General features: G+C 48.9%; 1 protein-coding gene across 2 annotated transcripts in view; it reads right to left on the bottom strand.

Moving 5' to 3' along the window:
- Positions 1-15,122, bottom strand: part of CARMIL3 (capping protein regulator and myosin 1 linker 3) — a 75,678-nt gene extending 60,556 nt beyond the window's left edge. For both annotated transcript variants that reach the window (XM_088656246.1, XM_088656247.1), the window contains exon 1: positions 15,007-15,122. In XM_088656246.1, coding sequence (XP_088512372.1) covers positions 15,007-15,046 — 40 coding nt within the window. In that variant the 5' untranslated portion in view covers positions 15,047-15,122. The remainder of the gene's footprint in view (positions 1-15,006) is intronic.
- Positions 15,123-20,258: the final 5,136 nt, after the last annotated feature.

The raw sequence follows: 20,258 nt of genomic DNA, 5'->3' as shown, positions 1-20,258 counted from the left end.
GCCTGGCGGCGGAGACAAATTGGTCCTGACAGCTGAGGCAGGGAGGACCCAGTTCCTCTGGAGATGAGAAAGAGGCTCCGAGGCCTCCCCGAGGTTTTTCCCCACCACCACAGCCCCTCACACACAGCGGTTGTGAGGCCCACAAAGCTCCCAGGTTGGAGATGTCTCTCTGAGACGGCCAGGGCCGGTTTAACCCCCCTCGGTCGTGTCCAAATGCAGGTCCGCAATTCACATGCCCTACTAGCCCCCCTACCCAATCGGCCCAAACCAAAAGGAAAACACATGATGGAATGGAGCAGATAACTACAGGCGACTCGTGCCATCGAGCCTGGCTGTGTGATGCATGGCATGGCGGTTAGAGTATTGGACGAGAGGGGAAGAAATCCCCCCAAAAGATGTTACTTTCTTTATGTATGCTACGACAGCAGCAAGGATATTAATTGCAAAATATTGGAAGAAACAAGAATATTGGAAGAAACAAGAACAAGAATTATAAACTATAGAAGAATGGCAGATGAAGATGATGGACTTTATGGAACTCGCTGAACTGACGGAGAGACTCCGAGACCAGACAGAGGAGACGGTGGAAGAAGACTGGAAGAAGTTTAAAATTTCTTTAGGGAAACGTTCTGGTGTATAAAAATTTGAATTTCTATGGGGAAATTTTCTCTCTTTTTTTAGGCATTAGGGATGAAAGTAGATGTTAGAAAGAAAGTATAGATGAATTTAATATAGTTGATGTAAGGATATGGGATAGCTATGAAAAATCTTTAAAAGAATGATTAGGAAACTGCTAAAGAAGATTTTCGAAAAGGAAATCAGTTAGGGGGGACTTGGGGAAGTCCCAGAAACAATGGTTTGAAAGTTAGAAGAAAGTTAAAATGATTATTAGGTATTGTTGTTGTGTGTATCTTTTTTTTGTATGTTTTTTCCTTTTTATGTATATTTTTAATAGTGTTTGTATTTTTTTTGTTGTTGTTCTTTTTTCCCCTCTGAATGTATAAAACCAATAAAAATTATTAAATATATAAAAAAATAGTTTATTGGACGAGAGCTTGCAAAGACCAGGATTCAAATCCACGCCCTGCCATGGAGTCCATGGCTGTGTTTCAGATGGCCTCTTGTTCCGGAAAGAACAAATTAGGTAGGGTTGCCTTTAAGAGAGAAACGAAACAAATCTTGTGCCCCACATCCCTGCTAGTGAGTCAGCCGGGCCTACTAATGGGGCTTATTTAAGATTGCCCTGCCCTGAACTACAATTCCCATAATGCCTTACTCTAATGGTCATGCCGGTTTGGGCTGACTAGTGCTGGGAGTCCAACAACTGGCTCAGTTTGCTTCACGTTACCTCTACTTAGCAGCTGCATGACAGGCAGAAATCCCACTGGTCAATCCTCTCTCCTCACAACATTTCCACACTGGGTGGGTTTCTTCCCCCCCATCATGTGGCAGCGTGAAAACGACAAAAAAGGAATGAGCAGATTCCGACTCAAACTAAAGCTTGATGGATTAATCCGCTCAATACTGAAAATAATAATGATAGCTAAGTACCGCTAATGACAATGGAACAATATAAGGTCATAGAAAGCTATCTAACACTAGCTCTAGCTTAGTACTGTCTGCACTGACTGGCAGCCGCTTTCGGAGGTTTCAGGCATGGCTCTCTCCCAGTCCAGGGACTGAACCTGAGACCTTCAGCTTGTAAAGCAGATGCTCTACGCGCCGAGCTAAAAGCCCTTCCCCATAGGGAATGAATTAATAATAATAATAATCCTATATAATAATGTGCAAGTATCTCTGCGTCCAGATTCCCTGTGTCCCTGTGTCCGCGCTACTGCGCATGTGCCCCACGGACACAGGGATTGGAGGCAGAGACTTGACGCACACACACACACACACACACACGCTCTCCCCACCCCCTCCTCTGCCTACCGTTTCCCTCGCAGTCCTCAGAAGAATCGCGGCCTTCTCCTGGGCGCCCGCTGGCCAGCTGGGCTCAGCGGAGCGCCGCGACGAAGCGGCGGCCTTGGGAGGGGCCAACAGCCCCCCCACGCGCCGCCGCCAAAAGAGGCCGAATCACGGCCTTCTCCTGGGCGTCCGCTGGCCGGCTGGGCTCAGCGGCGGCCGTGGGAGGGGCCAGCCGGCCCCCCCACACGCCCGCGCCGCTGAAAAAGGCTGAATGCTCTAGCACCCGTTTATTAAACGGGCTGAATGACACTAGTGACAATGATAATATGCCTCTGACCAAATGCAGAGTTCTCCCCTTCCCCACAGAGCAACCACTGTTTGCCATCTGTTTTAGAGATGACATGAAGATCGGAGAATACACCTTCTGCTAAGAAATTAGCCGGCTATATTACTACAGTCTGATTCCTCGGCATGCTATTTTGGGACAAGATCCAAGCCCGTGTGGTGGGAAAACTAATGTTACCCGAGACGGCTTCTTACGCTCCAGCAATATCAAACCTGCTTCCTCCCCCACCCCCAGGGGGGTTTCCCCATCTTAGGGAAACGGGGAGAGAAAGGAACCAATATTGCTGCTGGCGAGGCCTAGATGGGAAATCAAATTTGGCTGAAGACCATTAGGGAGGGTGTTGGCAAAATCAAGGAATATAAAAGGCCAGTAGCAGCACTAGCAGTGGCCATGCCACGCGGAGGCCATTTTCCTCACAGCTTTTTAAACTGGCTTCCACCAATAGACCTGGCCCCCAGCATAGGAGTGCGTAGTTTCAAGGAAGCCAGCATGGTCCCCTCCGGATGCTGTTGAACTACAGTTTCCATTCTCCCTGACCGTTGGGCATGCTGACTGGGGTTGGTGGAGGGCATGGCAGACTCTTTGGAAGAGCAGAAGAACCCGGACGAGACATCTGCACAGCTTGAATTGAGATTCCTGGATTGCAGGGGGTTGAACTAGGGCAGGCATCCCCAAACTTCGGCCCTCCAGATGTTTTGGACTACAATTCCCATCATCCCTGACCACTGGCCCTGTTAGCTAGGGATCATGGGAGTTGTAGGCCAAAACATCTAGAGGGCCGCAGTTTGGGGATGCCGGGACTAGGGGGTTGGTCCCTTCCAACTCAACAATTCTATGAAGCCCCAAGATCTTGGGCAGGGTGGGAATGTGGCCCTCCAGCTCTCGTTATCAGGCCTTCGGGAGCCTCCCCAGGCAACACCCTTGGGTGTGTGACAACACCTCTTGCTTGCCTGGATGAACACAGTCCTCAGCCTGAAAGAGGTTCTCTGCACCCTCCAACCCCTGGACAAAGAGGAAGGCAGCAGCTCTTGAATTGGCCCAACGCAACTCTCAGGGGGCAGAGCCTCAGTCAATAAATGCATAGCTCAAGGCCTCTGCCAGTCGCTCTGCTGAGACAACATGCATGTTCTACCTCTGCTGCAGGATCGCTGGCCATGGTCCTGAAACTCACACCTAGATCGCTCTCCAAGGTGCTGATCCCTGCCTTTGCTTGCCTTCTTGTCTGCCTGAGATTCCTGACCTCCTTCCTCTTCCTTGGGCAGTCACTGCTCTGCGGTTATGAGCATCCCCATGGATTAGGATTGGTGCCTTCCTTTAGCACAGGGGTTCCCAAACTAAGGCCCGGGGGCCGGATGGGGCCCAATCGCCTTTTCAATCCGGCCCGCAGACGGTCCGGGAATCAGCATGTTTTTACATGAGTAGAATGTGTCCTTTTATTTAAAATGCATCTCTGGGTTATTTGTGGGGCATAGGAATTCAGTCATTATTATTTTTTCAAAATATAGTCCGGCCCCCCACAAGGTCTGAGGGACAGTGGACCGGACCCCTGCTTAAAAAGTTTGGTGACCCCTGGTCTAGGGTCTGAGGCAAAACCCCTCCAGTATATCTAGGTATAAGAACGTGAGGATAAATTTCTCTGATCCTCTTTTCGCCTGGTCCAAGCCGATGGCATCACCGCACCATGTGGGAGCCAATTCCACAGTCGACCAATGCGCTGGGTGGTCTTTGGCTTGCGTGCCTGGCATCCATCCGTCTCCAGCGACAACGAAGTGTGCCTCCAGGGGTCAAGCCACAAACCGTCACACTAGCAGCACAAAAGCGACCTCCCTGGGGCACAAGCCTGGCCAGGGTGTCTGGAGATCCTGGGCTGCCCAGACGACAAGACCCCCCCCTTCTCGGCCTCGCAGATGTGGTACAAAGGAAAGCAGAGCAAGGTGTTGTGCACCAGCTCAGCTGCAGGAACTGCTGGAAGGAGGCAAACAAGGTGCTGACAAGCTGGAACGTGTCCAGAAGAGGGCAACCAAAATGGTCAAAGGCCTGGAAACGATTAGGGAGCTGGCTATGTTTAGCCTGGAGAAGAGAAGGTTAAGGGGTGATATGATAGCCATGTTCAAATATATTAAAGGATGTCATATAGAGGAGGGAGAAAGGTTGTTTTCTGCTGCTCCAGAGAAGTGGACATGGAGCAATGGATTCAAGCTACAAGAAAGAAGATTCCACCTAAACATTAGGAAGAACTTCCTGACAGTAAGAGCTGTTCGGCAGTGGAATTTGCTACCAAGGAGTGTGGTGGAGTCTCCTTCTTTGGAGGTCTTTAAGCAGAGGCTTATGTCAAGAATGCTTTGATGGTGTTTCCTGCTTGGCAGGGGGTTGGACTGGATGGCCCTTGTGGTCTCTTCCAACTCTATGATTCTATGATCTTAAGGACCCCGGATTTGTGTATGGTTCACTCCTAAGCCTTTTCTCCTCCCACAAGGCAGCGGAGGTCTCCCCTAGCAACTGCCGTTCAGGGGCATCCTGCTTCTGATCACTGATATTTTGACTCACCTGGTTTAGCTGTTAGCCAACGATAACCCTTCTCTGCCATCAATCTCTCGAATCACCAGCTACTTCCCAAACTGGGTAATGGGTATTACGGGCACCAAACGCCCGGCCCCAGGGGAAGATGGCTGCTGAATCTGTGCGATTCACCGGTCTGACTCGGCCTCTTCCAATACCCAGAGCTGCTCACCTTCATTCTCTCAGCCCAGCCTGGGGGGCGGGGACCATGTACTTTCCCCATAGCTCCTTGGAGGCAGGGCCAAGCTCCAGAAAGTGGTAGAGTGAGACAATTGCCAGGGTCTGCCACCCTAATGGTGCAACCATTTCCACTTTGCACAGAGAATCAGAGGCAATCAGGTGTGGCCTGCTAGGTGCCAGCTCTCCCAAAATAGGAATTGAGGGGTGTTCATCAAATTTGCAGATGGCACCAAACCGGGAGGGGTAGCCAACGCCACAGAAGACAGAATCAGGATTCGAGGTGGCCTTAATAGGTTGGAGAACTGGAGCACAAACTCACAAAACGAATTTCAGTAGGGACAAATGCCAGGTTCTGCACTTAGGCAGGAAGAACCAGGTGCACAGATATAAGATGGGGAACACCTGGCTTGCCAGCAGTACATGTGAAAAGGATTCTAGGGGTCTTGGTGGACCACAAGCTGAACATGAGTCCAGTGTGTGATGCATCAGCAAAACAAGCTAATGCTGTTCTAGGCTGCACCCACAGAAGTCTAATGTCCGGATAAGGAGAATTAATAGTGCCACCCAAATTGTGCCTTGCTCAAGGCCACAGCTGGAATACTGTGCCCAGTTCTGGGTGCCACGATTTAAGAAGGGTATTGACAAGCTGGAACATGTGTGAAGATGAGGGCAACCAAGAAGATCAAGGGTCTGGAAACCAAGCCTGATGAGGAACGGTTGAAGGAGCTGGAAAAGAGGAGACTGAGAGGAGACAGGATAGCCATCTTCAAATATCTGAAGGGCTGTCAAGTGGAAGGTGGAGCAAGCTTGTTTTCTTCTGCTCTGGAGGGTAGGACTCGAACCCATGGCTCCAAGTTGCAAGAAAAGAGATTCCAACTAAACACCAAGAAGAACTTTCTGGCAGTAAGAAGCTTGGTCTCCCTCCCTCCGGAGGTTGCAGACTCTCCTTCCTTGCAGAGGCTGGAAGGCCATCTCTCATGAATGCTTTACTTGAGATTCCTGCATTGCAGGGGGTGGACTAGATGTCCCTTGGGGTCCCTTCCAACCCTATGGTTCCATGAGTCTATGATTCTATACCCCATCAGAGGGTGCCAAGCCCCCCTCTCCAAATCCTGGTGCCAGTGTTTCTCAGCGCGAAGGCGGGACAAATAAGATTGCAACAGCGGCAACCCCAACAGTGTCTTTTTTGGGGGAAGCGGAAGCATCTAGGATTGGGGTGCTGTGACCTAATTTCTCTCGTAAGCAGTTATGCTCAGGAGAAAGGGGAAACAGTGTTCATTTTTAGAGCTTCATGTCTTGGCTTCTTCCTGTCTGAACTGTGCTATGTCTCAAGAAAAGGGGGGGGGAGAGAAGTAACCCAACCCACTCCCCCCCCACACACACAAAAACCACCCAGAGAGCTCTTGGGCAACAAAACCTCAAGACGAGAGGAAGTTTTGCCAATGCATATCGTAAGGCTTGAGGCAGCAAATGCCCCTTTGCTTCCCTACAAAAGCCCTGGCAGGTGCCTGCAACCTTTTTATATATTAAAAAAAACAACATACACACATCACCACCAACCTGCAGAGTGTCCTTTTAGTGTTTTGGTAGGGTCACCTTTGCAATTTTGTTTTGAGCCGGATTAGGGGATTTAAATGGGCGCTTAGAGCTGGTGTGCTTTGGTTAAAAGCAGCATTAGCAATATGCATGTGAGACGGAGGGGGGGGGAGCGGATTTGAGATGGATTCCTATTTGCTCTGGGCTTCACGCATCTGCGTTTTCCTGAATGCTCTTTAAGAGCCAGTCCCAGCAGAGAGGTCCGTGTTTTGGATTAGTGATGGCATCTTTATAAATTATTCCTCCGTGCTGGCGCATCAAGGAGCAGCATGGACTGAGATATTTTGCAGGTCTCGGAATTTCAGATGTGAATTTCAGATGTGATGATAGCGATCTGGTCTCAGGGGCAAATCCTCTCTGCACGCCAAACCATGGTTTGACAAGCAGGAATGTGGCAGAAGCTTGCATGCTCCCCTTTCCTCTTCCCACCTAGCATGCAAATTCCCTTCTCCCTTCCATAGTTTGCTATAACCACAGTTTACTGTTGCATCTGCACTAGCCGGCCCTAGATTCCTTGAGGCCATGGTTGGTTCGCAAACCACGGTTTCCTGGTTCCCTTTAGGAAATCCTTGACGGGAAAGAGAATTTGGCATGTCAGAGGAGGAGTGAGGAGCACATCGAGCAACTGCAGCTGGCTGCCCTTTTTTAGACAGGCGCTCCTCTATCTGAAAGGCTGTCCAGTACAAAACCAGTACAAAACCCTAAGGGAGAGCAGAATTGCCCGTCTACAGTTAGCACTTTGACAACAAACATACCGTAGCTTCCCCCACTATGGCAAGATGTATCATACTTCTATCTAAATTACAGCAATTCTTTCTGAATTTGCATATTAATCAGAATATACAGATTTTACGCAGATCTGAACCCTCTTTTATCCTGTTTGGTCAGGGGTTACCTTTACTGTACCATTTTAACAGTCACAGCTTCTCCACGTCCCGCAAAGACTCCTGGGGACTGTAGTTTGTGGTTGGTTGCTGACCTCAAAGAGCTACGATTCCCAGCAAGGTTAGCAAACTACACTTCCCAGGATTCCCCAGGACTGCTGTGACAGGGTTATTGGCTCATGGTTCAGACATGACCTAAATTACCTCTTACACCTACTGTGAGTAGGAATACTGAATCGGAAAAATGATTTGAGCTCTGCGGAAGCACAATTCCACCTTCCCCCAACCAGAATTCTAAGGGCGATCTTGAGTTGGAGAAGGAAACCAGAAATGCGTCAAGACAAGGTAGTTAAAACTGCAGTTGAGGTATAAGGGATTGGTATTTTGACTGGGGTGTAATTGAAATTTATAAGACTTTGGAACGCAGAAACAAAGTAAATCATCAAACCATCAATTCTAGCACATGGTAAAGGTAAAGGTAAAGAGACCCCTGACCATTAGGTCCAGTTGTGACCGACTCTGGGGTTGCGCGCTCATCTCGCATTATTGGCCGAGGGAGCCGGCGTATAGCTTCCAGGTCATGTGGCCAGCATGACAAAGCCGCTTCTGGCAAACCAGAGCAGCACATGGAAACGCCGTTTACCTTCCAGCTGTAGCAGTACCTATTTATCTACTTGCACTTTGACGTGCTTTCGAACTGCTAGGTGGGCAGGAGCTGGGACCAAGCAACGGGAGCTCACCCCGTCACAGGGATTCGAACCGCCGACCTTCTGATCAGCAAGCCCTAGGCTCAGTGGTTTAACCCACAGCGCCACCTGGGTCCCTTGCTAGCACATGGAGGGCCACCTAAATTGTATAATTTGGCAATGATTGGTATTACTAATTGTATTATAATTTGGCATTGTTATAGTGAGGATATTATTGGATTGTTGTAATTGAAAACTAATAAAAATTATTATCAAAAAAGGAATGCGTCAAGAGAAGGAAGTGTTGTATTAATATGCTGCAAAGTGCCCTGTGATCTTTGGATGAAAGGCATAATAATAATAATTTAAGTAGCACCTAGAACCTGATGTGAGACGGGCATAACGTCGAACCAACTGGAAGCGGCAACCGGCAACGCAATTCAACACAAACGCAAGCAGACAACAGCCAGAAAGGATTCCAAGCACAGCCGCATTTGACTTCAAAAGAATAAACTTCTCCATAATGAGGGAGGCAAGAGAAAGACAGCTGAAAGGGAGGATAAAGCCGGTAAAATCTCTCCAAACTGCACAGAGCTTATTTAAAACCACACTAGTACACTAGAAGCTTAAGCTTTTTTTTTTTTTAATGCCATCAAGTTGAAGCGGATGCCAATGTGGTTAACTAGTAGTGTCGAGGAAGCTATAAAAAGGGGAAGAAAGTCTTCTTTCAAAAAACCCTGAAATCTTGCCCAATTGCGAAGAACAAAAAAAAGAAGCAGCACCAAACCTGGAGAAGCAAATGTGACGCTGGCGGGCAAGGAAGTGAAAAAGAAATCTGGGCAGCATGTTGATAAAGGCATTAAGGCCAACCAAAACAGTACATTATTTAAACGCATCAGGGGCTGGGGGTGGCTGGACCACTAGGCAGCAAGGGAGCAAAAGGAGAGAGAAATTGAGGTTATAGAAAAGCAGGATTAATCTGTGTATCTAACTTGAGATGATGTAGGACGCACACACCCCGTGCCTAAACCCACTTTTCTGTGGGTGTGGGATCTGAAAAACCGATTCTGAGTAAGGTAAGCAGAGGTTTGGCAAAACGAACAAATTGACAAATCATTTGGTAGAGATATGTAGCATCCGCCCAAGAACTTGAATGCAAAACTGCTGATCCTCTAATGAAAATATGTGGGGTGTACCAGAGGACTGGAAAGTAGCCAATCTAACACTTATTATTATTATTATTATTATTATTATTATTATTATTATTATTATTAAGGCGATCTAGGGAGCATCTGGGAAATTGCAGACGAGTTAGCTTAGTGCAGGGGTGGCCAACTCCCAAGAGACTGCGATCTACTCACAGAGTTAAAAACTGGCAGTGATCTACCCCCTTTTGGGGGGTTCAGGTCAAAGTTGTTGGGCTTTTTTTAGGGAAGAGGAAGGCCCATGGGGGGGGGGGTTGGGTCAAAGTTGTTGAGTTTTTTCGGGGAGGAGATAAAATGTCAAGCTTTTTTAGGGGAGCCACAGTTGTTCAGCTTCTTTGGGGAGAGCCAATGATCTACCAGTGATCTACTGCAGACGTCCAATGATCTACCAGTAGATCACTATCTACCTGTTGGACATGCCTGGCTTAGTGCTAACTCCAGGTAACCTGGTGGAAGGCCTCAGGTGATCAAGCATGAAGAAGAACAAGCCTTGCTGAAGAAAAAGCAGCATGGCTTCCGTAACAGCAAGTTCTGCCTCTCTAACATTTTTTGGGTTATTTGAGGGTATCCATAAGCACGCGAAGAGTGTTGATCTGGTATACATTGTGTGCTTGGACTTTCAAAGAGTTTTCAACAAGTTCCAAAGGCTTTTTCGTAATCTTAGGAGCAACCGAGTGAGAGGATGGGTCCTTGGGTAGGGATGGAGCACTGGTTAAAGAACAGATCCGGAACCAATTCATAGTTCTCACACCGGAGGGAAGTACCGTAGGAAGTAGGTGTCGTCTAAGGATCTGAAGTGGGACTTGTGCTTTTGAACTTGCTCAAGTTAGGGGTAAGGGACCCAGGTGGCGCTGTGGTTAAACCACTGAGCCTAGGGCTTGCTGATCAGGTCGGCGGTTCGAATCCCTGCGACGGGGTGAGCTCCCGTTGCTCGGTCCCAGATCCTGCCAACCTAGCAGTTCGAAAGCACGTCAAAATGCAAGTAGATAAATAGGAACCGCTACAGCGGGAAGGTAAACAGCGTTTCCATGTGCTGCTCTGGTTTGCCAGAAGCGGCTTTGTCATGCTGGCCATATGACCTGGAAGCTGTACGCCGGCTCCCTCGGCCAATAATGTGAGATGAGCGCGCAACCCCAGAGTCGGTCACGACTGGACCTAATGCTCAGGGGTCCCTTTACCTTTTTAAGTTAGGGGTAAGCAGTGAGGCGACCCAGGTTTTCAGGTGACACCCCCCCCCCCCAAAAAAAAGGATGGTAAGATGCTCCAAAAGGATTTTTCCAAACTGGGGGAATGGGTGTTAAAACTGGAAAGGAAATACAATGTAAATGTAAAGGGGATGTAAACCTCCCCCCACCCCACTCAAATATGTACTGATAGGGGCTTGGGCTGGTGGTGACTGCCCAGGAAAGGGAACTCAGGGTGACAGTGGACAGCTCAACAAAAATGCCAACCCAGAGAGGGGCAGCTCTGAAAAAGATGAACTTCATTCGGGGAATCATTAGGAAAGGGGCTGGAAACAGAACTTCCAGTAATTTCAGAGCTGCTATACACACCAGTTTGGCATTCTGTTTAGGTTGGGCTAGAGCCGGCCCTGTCATTAGGCAGAGGAGGCATGTGGGTGGTTGAGGAACCCGCGTTGGCCTCAGTTGTCATGGCTGAGGGGACCACAGAAGGGGACTTGGCTCCGAGAGTTAAGCGTTGAGCCTAGAAGAATAAGCACCCGCCGACTATCACAAAATGGTCTGAGGGCCTCAGCGCTTTGGCTGCTTGTTTTGTGTAAGCATCAAACTTGTTTGGATCCCTCTATCTATGGCGTCTGGAGGGCTGGTGTTCAATTTAAGAACCATGTCCGGATGGTTGCTGTGTTTGCAGGGAGATTTAAGTAAATAACGAGCGCCTGCTAGATCTGAGGCCTGTTAACTAGAAGCCTGTGGCGAACCTTCAATCAGGATTTGAACACAAGATCCCTCTCCCCTCCTGTGGTTTCCGGCAACGGGCATTCAGAAGCATGGCTACCTCTAACATTTTGCTGCTGTAGTTAGGTTTTGTTTTTGTTTTTTTGCATATTATTATGATTGCGTCCCCTTTCCTTTTTCTTCTTTTAATTCACCTTGTTTCTTCGCTTTCTCTGTCCCTTGTAAAATGTGCAAACGATAAATTAATAGTGAATTTCTTTTAAAGGAACAATGGGGAGGGCTCCCTTCCTTGTGTAGGTCTGACTCAGGAATATCGTAAGTTACCTTAAATAACATTTTGGCCACTATGTGCCCCCACAGCTCAGGGATGATGCGAGTTGTGGTCAAACATGCTCGGGGGGGGGGGGACGAACACGGCCTCCCCACCAATGAGCCAGAGTGAGGCCATGGCTTCATGAAGCATCTTTCGGGTGTCATGCAACCTACTGGGTTCTCGGGATGTTGTTAAACTACAACTCCCATCATCCATGACCATTGCCTGACCTGGCTGTGGATGATGGGCTTTGTAGCCCAACAGCATTTTTGGACCCAAGGTGGAAGAACAGTAGCGTAGACCTACTCAGCTAGGTGGACCAATGGCACCTTCCTGTGTGCACCCTGACCTGGGGGGGGGAGGAAATAGCACAGTGGCACCCCCCTCTCTGCCAAGTGAAGTGGTACAGTCTGCTCTGCCACCTTGAATTCCACCAGCTCGTTTTGCGGGGAATTGAAAGCAGTCATTTAGATACAGTAGTAATGTGTTCCCACCGTTTTAAATACGGGAGTCTCCATTCATTTTATTTACTATCTGGCAGGCTGTGTGTGTGTGTGTGTGTGTGTGTGAAAGTATGTAAGAGAGAGAGAAATCCCGGGAGGAAGTGTGACATCGCCTTTGCACCTTCCAAGTAAGTGTGCCATGCCCTATAGCATTCCTGCCTGGTTTTTTTATGAATGCAGAAGGCGAAATGAGCGACACGGTGTTTACTTAACACCTGCTGCCGGGCTCTGTGCAGTGACTGCAGGAGAGAGAATGCCTCTGAGCACGTGCAGAGAGCTCCTTCCGCCTCGGCACGTGGCTGAGATGGGAAACCGGGTTTCTGAAGTCGTAAGCGGAAGCCCTGGAAGCTCTCCTTCTGGAGCGAAGATGTGTGGTTTTTTGTTGTTGTCGTGAGGCAAAGCGGTTGCATTGTGTGTCTGTGTGTGTGTGTGTTAAGATGCCAAAGGCGGTCGCAGCTTCTCCTGCTATCATCTAGAACATTCATAGGCATCACATAAACACACACACACACACACAGATTTTTTCTCTCTCTCTCTTTTGCATCTGAAATTGACCAGAGAAGGCATTGCAAGAAAAAAAGAAGGATAAGCTTCCTTCAATTTGTTTCCTTTCGCACGCTGCTGGGATTGGAGGCAAACTGAGGCCTATTGATTTCAATGGGTCTCCTCTGAGTAGGACTAACATTGAAGCCCGCCCTTAAAAAGACAGGTTGGCAAATGGAAACAGAGATCGGGAAGGAGGGAGCCAACCCCTTCGTTTGACTCACATGTGAGTGAACTATGGGTCGCTTGGGGAGGGGCAAATTATGTGGGTCAGAGGGTGGGTGTTTGGAATGGCATTTGTCGGACTCAGATCTATTTGGGGAGGGCCCCACTTTAGGCCCCTCCAAAGTTTCAGGTGCCAGGTAATGATTGGGGGGGCAGAAAGACCTCTCTCCCCCCCACACACACACACCCTGGAGAAGAGCTTTCAGCCAGAGTCCATAATCCTGGGATGGAAGGCAGCAAGCAGTCCGAGCTGCTAGCTTCCAGCTTCTCATATGACCCACCAGGGATCAGCAGGTATAGGCAGATAAACGGATCAAAGTAGTAGACAGGCAGATGAGGAATTCACGTGAACTTTGGGTGTGTCAATGTCTCCAGTTTCAAGTGGGGGGGGGCAGAATTGTGGGCATGATTTTGTGTGCTTCTCTCTGACTCCTGGGGAGATCCTTGGGGTGTGTGTGTGCGTGTGCGTGCGTGCACACACAAAAGGGATATTGCAAAACACACACATGCACCATTCCAGTTGTGTCTCGACACCTTCTCTTCCTCCCTGTCCCCAGATATCCAAGCAGGGACACGCCAGGAGTGTCAACAGCAGAAAGTGTGTGTGTGTGTGTTGGGGGGCTGGGTAGAGAGCCTACACAGCCTCAAGGGACAGCCCATTAACCCACAGGCAGCCTTCAGCAATAATCCACTATTATATAGCAAGCAGAAGGTGTGAGCAGATGCAGAGAAACAGCTCCTTTTCCCAGCGCCGCTGTGCATTAGGAAACCCAGGAGTCCTGGATCAGGGCCCCCCCCCTTACCTCCCACCCCCCACGCTACTCTACCCCTGGAAAGGACCCAGGAGTTCTGGCCCTCCCTCCTCCCCCTCCCCCAGGGGAGACCCAGCTATCTCCTGAAAAGCCATTAAGTGATACAGCCTGCAAGATTGAATGTTATGTGTGCAAGAGACAGAGAGAGAGATGGGAAGGGGCTTAAGTACCAGGGAAGGGGGTGGGCAGGGGAGAATCCAGGCCCTGAACAGGGAATTGGGGAGGGGGAGGTTTGCAGAGAAATGAATTGCAATGGCCATAAAAGCCATAAAAATGGATAAGAGCTTGCAGGAGATGGGAGGGGGGGGAGGTTTGGGGTTGGCGATTTTTCAAGGGGGAGAGGAGAGAAGTGGGATGATGGGGGGCAAGCAGGATTTACACACTGTTTCCCATGGATTTTTGGATTATCCCTGGAGCTGGAATGACAGGAAGGTGATAGGTAGGTTGGGAAGACTGTGGGATTTATTTATTTGGGGGGGGGGTGTTGAGAGAAACAGAGAGACAGCTTGGAGGTGCAAGCTGGGGGAGAGTATATCTGTGGGGGGCAGCCTGCATCACAGTGGTCACATCCTAGGAACTGGGTTGGGAGGCGACTGAAGGTAAAAGGGGGGGGGACTCTAGGTGTAGAAAGGGAGGGGAGACCTTTTCCTTGCACTGAGGGAGGGGGTGATCTTGACCTGGGTGGGGCAGGTCTTGGCTAGGAGCCTTGGAGTGTCGTTATTGGGGGGGGGAGAGAATGGACAGGTGCCCTTCCATACGTGGGGGGGCAGGAATAATAAGAGGCACAAACATAGTTCCCTGTGATGGGGTTGAATGGGTACCATGATTTTGGGGGGGGGGCTTTCTGGGGCAGCAACCATTTGCTCGCCCTGAGAATTAGGGGGGTGCCTTGGAAAGAGCCAATTCACCTGTTGGAGGGAGGGGGGAATGAGAGGGACGCAGGTAAATTTGGAGGGGGGGAATATATTTCCAAACCCGGGCGGGGCGGGAGTGAAGAGGAGAGACTGTCGGAACTGAGGAGGGTGGCCCGAATTTTTTATGGGGCGCTAGAAATGGGGGGGGAGGCAGCGTGCGGGAGGGGGGGCCAAGGATGGAAACAGGTGTTTTTAATAGGGGTGGGAGAGGATGGATTTAACCCCTTATTAGACCATTTCTCCCCGGGGTATTTGGGGGGTGAGGAGTGTTGCTGGAGGGATGGAGGGAAGAGGAGGGGGCGACGCGAAGGATGCCCTGAATGGTGCTGGGGGATGAGGAAGGATGGGGGAGAGGGGAAGCCCTGCGGGGGGGATCTCTCCACCCCACCCTAAAAAAAATAAAGGCAGGTCCCTACCTTGCAGCTCCCGGGCGACCTCCCCTCCGGCCTGGGCCATCACGGCTGCGGCAGAAGCCGGCACATGCCCGGCTAGGGCGGCGGTGGCAGCGAGCGCGTCTGCGCAGCCTCCCTGATCTCCCTCTCCCTCCGCCCGCCCCCCCCTTCTTCCTTCTCTCTCCCCCGGGGGACCAGCTGGGCGGGCTCGAGGCAGACTCCCTCCTGCCCCGCCCTGCTCCCCGGACGCCTGGGTCCCTCCCCCACCACCACCACCCCCAGCACCTGGCAAGCGGCTTCTTCCCACCCCACCTGGAGCGAGAAGCGGGTTTTCCTGCTCCGCAGTTTCCCCTGAGCAGGTAGCCGGGGAGGGGGAAAGAAATCGGAGGGACCCCCAAAGGCCTTCTAGTCTGACCCCCGCAATCCCACCTTGTTATTTTTTTAATTATGCATCGTGTGTGTGTGTGTGTGTGTGTGTGTTTAGGTTGTGAACCGCCATGAGATCTATGGGTGGAGGGCAATATACACATTTTAGAAACAAGCAAGCAAACCAAGGATGGTTTCGCTGTGATTCCTGCACGGCAGGGGGTTGGCCTAGATGACCCTCAGGGTCCCTTCTGATACTACAATTCTGTGAAATCTTGATTAGGTAGGTGCATGTCTACACCTGTAGGTGTTGAGCTGGTGCATCTGAACATGCCATAGACCATGCCAGGTCATTGGGGCCCAGCTAGCTCCATATTGTCTACACCAGGCATCCCCAAACTGCGGCCCTCCAGATGTTTTGGCCTACAACTCCCATGATCCCTAGCTAACAGGACCAGTGGTCAGGGATGATGAAAACTGTAGTCCAAAACATCTGGAGGGCCAAAGTTTGGGGATGCCTGGTCTACACTGACTGGCAGCAGCTCTCCAAGATTTCGGGTTTTGCAGGACAGGCACCGATCAGAAGCAAAGCAGGGTGGCCACCTCCAAAACAGGTGCAAACAGGAATAAAAGGACAGTGTATAACCACAGGCACCCCCAAATTTTGGCCCTCCAGATGTTTTGGCCTACAATTCCCATTTTCCCCGACCACTGGTCCTGTTAGCTAGGGATCATGGGAGTTGTAGGCCAAAACATCTGGAGGGCCGCTGTTTGGGGATGCCTGGTTTAAAAGAAGGGTGGTTGGGTGGGCCTTCATTCTGCCTAATGGTGAGGTGGTTGTGTGGTGTAGTGGTTAGAGCATTGGGCTTGGACCTGGGAAGCCAGGCTTCAAAGCTGTACGGAGGAATTCAAATGCTCACTCAGCCAAGAAGCTCACTGGGTAACTTTGGCCCAGTCACTGTCTCTTAGCCTGAGCTACCTCGCAGGGTTGCTGTGAGGATAAGACAGGAAGAAGGGGGACTATGTAGGATTCCTTGAGCAACCTGGAGGAAAGGTGGGACATATATGTAATGAATAAATAGAGTTGGGGCCAATTCACAACCCTCCACTTCCTCAGCCAGGCAGAACCGCTGAAAATCTCTCACTCAGGAACTTGCACCCTGCGTGTTAAAAACGCACGGGGGTCTGTCCAATCAATGTATTTCCTTTTTAAAAAATCAGAGGTGATGCAATAGCCATCTTCAAATATCTAAAAGGCTGCCACCTGGAAGATGGAGAAAGCTTCTTTTCTCTGGCTCTGGAGGGCAGGACCCGAACTGAATAAGGTTTTGACTAAACATTAGGAAGAGCTTTTCCCAACGGTTCACTAGTAGACGTAGGATGGGCCATCTTTTAGGGATTCTTTAGCTGCGATTCCTGCATTGCAAGGGGGTTAGACTAGATGACTCTGGGGGTCCCTTCCAATTCTACGATTCTATGAATTGCGGAGCTCAGCATGTTCGCTGATCGCTCACAAAGGGTGGGGCTCCTCTACGTACAGATACACTTTCATTGAGCTGACAACACCCCATCACAATTGTGCAGACGCTTTCGAGACAGGCTTCCCTTCCCCGAATGCAGAATGCCGCGGCGAGGCTCCTTACGGGGTCCTTGCCGCGGGACCACATTCATCCAGTGCTTTACCAGCTGCACTGGCTCCCGGTAGAGTACAGGGTCAGGTTTAAGGTGCTGGTTTTGATCTTTAAAGCCCTATGTGGCCTGGGACCCTCGTACCTACGGGACCCGCCTCTCCTGGTATGCCCCGCGGAGGACCTTAAGGTCCACAATTAACAACACTTTGGAGGTCCCGAGCCGCAAGGTGGTTAGATTGGTCTCAACTAGGGCCAGGGCCTTTTCAGTACTGGCCCCGACTTGGTGGAACGCTCTGTCACAAGAGAACAGGGCCCTGCAGGATTTGACATCTTTTCGCAGGGCCTGCGAGATGGAGCTGTTCCGCCTGACCTTTGGTTTGGACTCAGTCTGACCCTTATGTTTCCCTCCCCTTACGGTTTCGATTTATCGGATACTAGTAAAATGAGGCTGCATTTTAAATTGTATTTTAACCCGTATCTTAATTAACTGTTTTTCTTTTTCTTTTACGTTTTATTGTAATTTTATTGGTGTTAGCCGCCCTGAGCCGGATTCTGGCCGGGGAGAGTGGGGTATAAAATAATAATAGTAGTAGTAGTAGTAGTAGTAGTAATAATTACTGTGCCTGGGATGGGGAACTAGAAGCCCTTCAGAGATCATCACTCCTATGACTCTCAAGTAGTGCCACACATTTCTCTATTCTCTATACCAGGCACAGGCAAACTCGGCCCTCCAGATGTTTTGGGACTACAATTCCCATCATCCCTGACCATTGGTCCTGTTAGCTAGGGATGATGGGAGTTGCAGTCCAAAAACATCTGGAGGGCCAAGTTTGCCTATGCCTGCTCTACACCCCATACCCCCTGCTGCTTATATACCCCCTAATAATAATAATAATAATTTATTACGTTTACCCCGCCCATCTGGCTGGGCTTCCCCTGCCACTCTGGGCGGCTTCCAACAAACATTAAAATACATCAAATATCACAGATTTAAAAACTTCCCTAAACAAGTCTGCCGTTAGGTATTTTCTAAATGTCAGGTAGTTGTTTATCTCTCTGACCTCTGATGGGAGGGTGTTCCACAGGGCGGGTGCCACTACCGAGAAGGCCCTCTGCCTGGTTCCCTGTAGCTTTGCTTCTCGCAGTGAGGGAATGTCAACAATACGAACAGAAGTGAACTTGTTCAAAGGTTAATTTGCTGATGTGATTACCTAGTGTTTTCTGTTGCATAGGAGGAAAGTCAGCCTCAGGTGTGGGGAGCACATCTGCAAGAGGGGCCCCCAAAGAGGGATACAGAAAGGTCCTGTCTGGATGCCCTACACTTAAGATGCAGAGAGAGGGGGAGTTGGTGTGTCCAGATGACCCCTAGTGGATGTTTCTTTTAAAATCCTGCTCTTGCAATGAATGGGAAGTTTTTATTGCATATATATAAAAGCGTTGTATACAAGTTGGTACATCAGCAGGATTCTAAAAAACATTTTCAATATAATGATGAAAGATAGAGTTATTTACAAATAGATAGTGAATGCAATTTGGACATGTATGAAATAATAATGAAATTCTTCTCCTTTGGCGATCACTCGTAGCTGAGTAAGATTGTCTTCCATAAACACGGTTTAAACAATGAATCTGTAAGTGACTGTGGAGGCCAATTCTGGATCCACACGTCTTTCCACAGTGGGGACATTGGTTTCCAGGTGGGAGTTGATCCCAGTGAGGTTTTGCCAAGCGTGCCTTCCTCCTAGCACGTTTCCTCCTTGCGTCCTGAGTGTCTTCAAAGCCCATGACACTTTTGGTAAAGGCTGTTCTCCAACTGGAGCGCTCGCAGGCCAGTGTTTCCCAGTTGTCAGTGTTTATACAACATTTTTAAAGATTTGCCTTGAGACAGTCTTTAAACCTCTTTTGTTGACCACCAGCATTACGCTTTCCATTTTTAAGTTCGGAATAGAGTAGTTGCTTTGGAAGAATATCATCAGGCATCCGCACAACATGACCAGTCCAACGAAGTTGATGTTGAAGAATCATTGCTTCAACACTGGTGATCTTTGCTTCTTCCAGTACACTGATATTAGTTCGTTTGTCTTCCCAAGTGATGTGCAAAAATTTTCGGAGACACCATTGATGGATTCTTTCGAGGAGTTGGAGATGGCGTTTATAAGTGGTCCATGTTTCACAAGCATATAGTAAGGTTGGTAGTACAATAGCTTTGTAAACAAGCATTTTGGTTTCCTTGCGAATGTCCTGGTCTTCAAAAACTCTGCACTTCAATCGGGAGTAAGCCGCACTCGCAGATTTGTACATGCATGAACTAAAAATGAAATAACGGAACCATGGAGAGGGAAGAGGGAAGTCAAGGGATTTGAGATATCCCACATTTGGATATTATATTACTTGTATAAATATCATGAAAAATGTTACAGTTGTTTTTTTATTTTAAAATTTTCTTTTCAATGTTTATTTTTATATGATGTTTGTTTCAATTAAAACTAATAAAAATGTTTTTTAAAATATGCTCTTGTTTGAGGATTTGCTAAAAAGTACTCTAAATCACCCTCTGCCTTGCAGATGTTTTGCATGGCAACCGAGGGGAATTGCAACCCAGAAGCAGGTGTGCTGGCTGCGGGGTGATGGGAATTGTAGTCTGAAACAGACAAAAATAAGAGTGCTCTAAATCCGTTAAGGGCAGCGGACTGACAAGACTTTCCCAAGGTTATAGCTTTATTGCCGTTTGGAGGGGCAAATTCTGCACTATAGTGCAGCAAAAGCGGGACAGAAAATTCAGAAACCCAGAACACTTGCGGTATGAAAAGGATTTCAGCAGGAAGTTATGGGGCATGCACGAATTGGAAAGAAAGCAGTAGATCTGCCCAAAAACTTTTGCAAGCATGAAAAGTATTGGAAGTTGGATTAGGTGAAAACACCCTTATAACCATCATGAGCACAAATCGCCATAAATGCACAGTGAAAAGGTCTAGACCCAACACGCCTGTTTTTCTCAGTGTGCCAATGCTGGGGTTGTTCCACTGGACTAGAAGAACCAGAGCAGCAACTCATTCAGAGATGCCCAAGGCAGCTTCCCCCTAAGAGGAAAGAAAAGGTGTGTTTTATCTCAGGTCTCAGCATCAAGACTCTCAAATCAGTATTTACTTAGATCTGCTTTTAATTATTATTACTTAACTGCTTAAGTGCCTTATTGACACTTTTTTAACAGCTCACTTTAGAAGCCAGTTTTTTAGATTGCCGACTCTCTGTGTTTCACGGCTGGTTTTGCACAGCACA

The sequence above is a fragment of the Zootoca vivipara genome, chromosome 12 (assembly GCF_965207765.1).
Source record: "Zootoca vivipara chromosome 12, rZooViv2.hap1.1, whole genome shotgun sequence".
In the NCBI taxonomy this organism is placed as follows: Eukaryota; Metazoa; Chordata; class Lepidosauria; order Squamata; family Lacertidae; genus Zootoca; species Zootoca vivipara.
This window is presented reverse-complemented; position numbering and strand designations above follow the sequence as displayed.